The sequence below is a fragment of the Hippocampus comes genome, unplaced genomic scaffold (genome assembly GCF_001891065.2).
Source record: "Hippocampus comes isolate QL1 unplaced genomic scaffold, H_comes_QL1_v1.1 scaffold196, whole genome shotgun sequence".
NCBI classification, from domain to species: domain Eukaryota; kingdom Metazoa; phylum Chordata; class Actinopteri; order Syngnathiformes; family Syngnathidae; genus Hippocampus; species Hippocampus comes.
In genome coordinates, this window is record NW_017806173.1 from 159,774 (window position 1) to 165,459 (window position 5,686).

General features: G+C 44.6%; 1 protein-coding gene across 2 annotated transcripts in view; it reads left to right on the plus strand.

Annotated features, from left to right (window-relative positions):
• The window catches only part of etv6 (ETS variant transcription factor 6), a 41,568-nt gene extending 36,238 nt beyond the window's left edge, over positions 1-5,330 (plus strand). For both annotated transcript variants that reach the window (XM_019896374.1, XM_019896373.1), the window contains exons 4-8: positions 1,287-1,421; positions 2,580-3,164; positions 4,600-4,742; positions 4,846-4,946; positions 5,033-5,330. In XM_019896374.1, coding sequence (XP_019751933.1) covers positions 1,287-1,421; positions 2,580-3,164; positions 4,600-4,742; positions 4,846-4,946; positions 5,033-5,135 — 1,067 coding nt within the window. In that variant the 3' untranslated portion in view covers positions 5,136-5,330. The remainder of the gene's footprint in view (positions 1-1,286; positions 1,422-2,579; positions 3,165-4,599; positions 4,743-4,845; positions 4,947-5,032) is intronic.
• Positions 5,331-5,686: the final 356 nt, after the last annotated feature.

Sequence of the window (5,686 nt, forward strand, 5' to 3'; positions counted from 1 at the left end):
CCGCCCGCGTGTGTGTGTGTGTGTGTGTCCTCCATCACTTCCTTTATGAGACTCATTTCCTTGTGATGGTAAAAGCTCTATTTTGTTTTTGTTTTTTTTAAATTCTGAGCAGTCAAACATTATCTCGTTGTTCCTTCTTCTTTTTGCAAAGTTATTTGTTCAACCAGTTTTGGTCGCATTTGGCCGCCGAGAAGTCAACACGACGCTGTTAATCATTCAGTTGAACTTCCCGTTTCGGCTTTGTCCTCCGCCGTATGGGCCACTTCAAGGAGAACGACGGGGCTTGTAAAAAAAAAAAAAGGGGGCACTACGTCTCATTTAGTTCTGTCCACATCAATTGAATGCGCGCTACTTGAGTCCAGATGCCACGTTAGGGAGCACAATTTGGCGCAATACTCAACCGGCACAGTCCCCTCCAAAAGTATTGGAATGGCAAGGTCAATTCTTTGTCGTCGTACACCGAATACTCAAGCAGGGGTGTCAAACTCATTTTTGTAATGAGTGGGAAGAGGCGCGCGCTGCCGCACACACGTTGACATTTCAACTCCCATTCTAAGCTCCTTAGCGACTCCTTTAATTACTTCTGCAACTCCGATTGACTATTCGAAAATGTTCTCCGCGCAAAACTTAAGCGCGCCCCCCCCCAAGAAAGTTGACATGTTTGATTTACTTTCACAGACCACATAAAATGATGCGGCGGGCCAGAATCTGGCCCCCGGGCCTTGAGTTTGACACCTGAGGAATACACGCGATTTTCAGATCAAAGGAACAGACCGAATTTCAGACTCTGAGATTTTGTTTCACGGCAGCGACATGGAGATGTGCTCAACTTTTGTTTGAAGCCGTCCGCTTTTTCAAGTGAGCAAAAGAATTGGAACAGTGACTTGACGGGTGGCTCGGGACGCTCGAGGCATCGACGGCAGCCGGTGAAGTCGATTCGGTCGCAAGCTCGATGACGGTGGTCGCTTTGTATACGGCGATGGTTGTTTTAAAGTGCTCTATAAATACAGTTGAGTTGAGTTGAAAAGTGGGTGGCAAAAAATTAAAAAAAAAAAATTGACCTTGCTGTTGTAATTCTTTGGGAGGGGACTGTGAAAAGCCGAAAAGGGAAAAGGTCGCGATCCTTCCATTATTACGCAAGCGTCACGCTGCCCAGAAATCACAGAACTCATCGTCTTCCTTAGAAATCTACATTTGTGACTTCCCGTTTTCTAAAAGTCCATCACGTACGACGGGTGATCTTTTTTTTTTTTTGCCCCCCTCCCCCTCCTCCCCCCCTCCCGCAGGTGACGTCTTATATGAGCTGCTGCAGCACACCCTGAAGCAAAGGAAGCCTCAAGTGTTCTACCCCTCTGGCTACTTCCCAGGAAACTCCTTCCACTTGCTGCCCGAGAGCTCGACGCAGCACCTGAAGCTCGAAGGTCAGCACCCCCCCCCCCCCCCCCCGCCACGTCACTCGACATTCCCTTGGTCCGACCAGATCGAATTTCAAAGTCAACCGTCATCAATGACAACCGTCGGCCACCAAAAGCTTGACTTGGCCAATCAATGCCAAACCTGTTCCACGAGGAAATGCGAACACACGCGAGAGAAAAGTGTCGCCAAAAATTCGGGGTGCGCTTCGCGTGCGGAGATGGCACTGTTGGAAAATACCGATCGGCTTACTCATTTGGGGGACGGTGATTGATTGGAACGAATGGCGTGCGCAAATCACGTAACCTCAGCGCCACAAAACGTAGCTCACGTCTTTGGGGTAACAGTGACACCTAGTGGGGACAGTAGCAATAGCATGACACGCTCACAAAAAGCCGTTGAAAGCACCATTCTTTGTTTGACGATTTAGCAGATAAATTCGGGGCTTAAGAAGTGCAGTTCACATGCTTAGATTCGTTGGCATGAAAGTTGTCCGATTTCTGATTGACTGACTTTTTGTCGACTCCGCTGGCAGAATTTTGTGACAGTGTCGGAGTGAACGCTTAAAAGGCTGCAAGTCATTGTTGATTTGCTTTTATTTTAGCATCAGGCTAATCGATAAAACCAAAACAGAGCATGAATCTGATTTAATGTATTGCACATTTGTTTAAACAACAAAAACACGCACAAAAGCACAGGAAGAGGACTTGGAAAAAAAAAAAAAGATCTCATATTAAAAGTTCAAAATCGTTCAGCCCACCATTTCACTCCCAAAAGTGAATGTCAGTCAAAGCGCATGAGGTCACATTGTCATTAATTGTGATCATGTAACAGTGGGATGATATTGCTCACTGAAAGCAGAAACAAAAGCATCACTCAGGATACTGTGAAGCAATTTTACACCACTGGGCAAGCCAGTTTTTTTTTTTTGGCACATATGCCCGGCGTAAACAGAAACAAGTTTCCACACATCAAGCTGCCGTCGTGCCAAATTAGCCTCAGCCTAATGGAGGAACTCGCACAGTGAAATGAATCACAATGTTGAGCAGTCGTCGCAATTATCTTGCATTGTTCTGACAATAGCGCTCGGAGTTGGGCGACAAATTGCCACACCGCGTTGGCCCAAATTGCTACTGCGCTGCTGAACCGATCGTTGTCTATTACAGAAACGGTACGCCGGGCGACATGTGCTACGGAGCCCGTCCCCCAGCACCCGCCGACCATCGAGTTGCGACACCGCTCCCGCTCGCCCCACCACCCGCCGCCGCGTCAATCCCCCCCCGCGCCAAACCACCAACATGCCGCCGCCGAGGACCACATCCAGGCCTTCTCCCAGCTGCCAGACAGCAACCACCACTTGCCCGAGGAAGCGTACCCTCTGCCCGTTTCCCCCGGCGCCCCCAACGGCCGCTGCGGGACCCCCAAGGAAACGCCGAGCCTGGGCAGCCCGGGAGGCCAGGAGGTGGGCCCGCCTCGAGTCATCCAGCTCATGCCAGGAACCATCATGAACCCTGTGTTCCCGAACACGAGCAGGAGCGGCGGCGGGACCGCCTTGGACTTCAGGCACGGCCGCGGCGTGCATACGGAGAACGGCCGCGAGGCCAAAGTCGACAGGACTCATCAGATGACGCCGGCCCACCAGCCCATGCCACAGCATCTTCTCCAGCATCAAGAGGAGGCGCTCTACAGGAACTTTCTCATGCCCGTGTCTCCGCCGGAAGACCACCAAATGCCTATCGGGCGGATAGCAGGTAAACTGCTTTGTGCCTTGGGATAAATTGATGAAAAAAAAAAAGTATTTTCCAAATATTCTATGCTGGAAACTTGCCATGGGCATTTTTGAAAATGCAGTTTATTTTTGAAAAGGCTATTCCGGGAAATAATTGTGAGAAAAAACACTGTCTTTTTTTTTTTTTAAATAAGAGATGCAAGAAATTTTTTTCTAGATTTATTTTTGCCGTATTTTTCTTGAGCACATCAGGTTGTCATGATAATATATTTTCCATCATATAATATGCAATATAGCAATATTGATGAACTAAGGGTTTAGCAACAGCTCGTTATTTTTTTATTTTATTTTATTTGATTTTTTTACTGAAATGTCACAGCGATTGTCCAATCCATATCGCGCAAGCTTTTATAGGTCAAACTTAAAAACAAAAAAAAACCCAAAAAATGAAAATATCTCAAAAACCTGATGTGGCAGGGGAAAAAAAAGACATTTTTTTTAAACTAGTGTCAAAGAATGATTTCAGGACACATAAAGCTATCGCTGAGTAAAATGTGTCGTCATTTAATTCAACCCCCCCCCCCAAAAAAAAAATTATTGTGATGGCAATCTAATTATGCTTTCTTTTCAAGGTCCTCTTGGCATAGGTTTAAAAAAAAAATCAGTTTTACAAGAATCAAGATCCAAATTATGATACATAATTATTGTACATAAATGTTTTGGTTATTCTAAAATAAAGGCAAATGAAGACATGAATTAATTTGACGGACACTCAAGCGTGGCGTAAACAAAGTTAGTCAGTCGCAAGTCGGTTTAGAACGGTCTCACAAACAAATGTGTGGCTTTTGAAAGAAAAAAAAAAAAAAAGATGCAAATATTTGCCCTGCAACGCTCAAAGCGCAAAACCCGACACGATGAAAATAAATATACTGTACACAACATATATGTAAATAAAAGAAAAAAAAAAAAGACCACAGTAAAGCAGTTTTGACTTTTGCCACGAGTAGAAATTCCAGCGATCCGTTCTGAAGCGGTAAACAGAAAACGGCGCGGCTTGAAAAAAAAAAAAATGACGTCTTCCAAATTTGGCAAACCACATCGACCAGAGTTGTTGTGAATCACCCGGCCAAATTTTAGGCTTCAGTATTCCAAAATGAATGCCCAAAATCAAGCTGTGTCTCCTTCCAACGCAGAGGGTAAGTGGAAATGTGTAAAAAAAAAAAAAAATTGATAATTCCCACGGCATTTCTGGTTTAACTGATGAGGATTATGAAAGAGGGCCTCCATATTTGAAGAACCGCTACACAACAAGAAACGAATTGATGACTAGAACAAAAAAATTTTTAAAAAGCACGGCGAGCACATTTTTGTCCCGTTTTCCCCATTTACGACGTTCAAATCCGTCCGGGCGTAATTGCTCATTGGTTCCGTTGTTTTGTTTTTTTTTTTCCTGGCAGACTGCCGGCTCCTGTGGGACTACGTCTACCAGCTCCTGTCAGACAGCCGCTATGAGAACTACATCCGCTGGGAGGACCCGGAGAACAAAATCTTTCGCATCATGGACCCAAATGGCCTGGCCAGGCTGTGGGGCAACCACAAGGTAAAAAAAAAAAGAAATAAAAATAAAAATAAAGGACTCAGTTTTGTCTATTTGAGATCCTATTTAGATATTCTGACTACCTGGCATTTCTTTGGCTTTACAGAACAGGACCAACATGACATATGAGAAGATGTCACGAGCACTGAGACACTACTACAAACTCAACATTATCAGGAAAGAGCCCGGGCAGAGACTTTTGTTCAGGTAAAGAACGCTGATTTGTTTTCCCGCAGCCTTTCCGTTAACGGTGACAAAACGCGTAACAAATCGATGGCTTTGGCGTCGGGCAGGTTCATGAAGACCCCAGACGAGATTGTGAACGGCCAGACGGACCGCTTGGAGCACTTGGAGTCCGACACGTACGAACAAATTTACATCAAAGAGGAGTGCTGAGGAACTTTTTCTTTTTTTTTTTAACTACTGCAAAAGCCGCCGATGCCTTTTCAAAGCAGCTTGAACAATCGTCGTTGAACCTCAAAGGTCAACATTTGCTGTTGGCAGTCCCCGACACAGAGATATTCAAATATTTCCAAAAATGCCTTTGGATAATTGACTGTAGGTTTAATTTGTCTTATGGACAGCGCTGAATATATATATATATATATATATTTTTTTTTGTGAACTGCAAAAGCAAGCCAATCACTTTTTGTGCTTTTTTTTTTTCTTTTTTGTAATTTTATTTCACATGCATTTCCTGTGGCATTGTGCGTGTGTGTGTGTGTGTGTGTGTGCGCGCGCGCGCGCGCGAGTGTGCAGAATGATTTGACGATAGAATAAACTTTTTTTTTTCGAATCGAACTGCACTTTCTTTTTGTGAATTTTGCTTTGAAGAATAAAAAAAAAAAAGAAAAATTGAGTGGTGTAATGTACAAAGTCGCCACTTGAGGGCACTGGTGTACAATTTAATGTGAAGCTTTCCAATACAGAAACGCATCCAGTTGTTG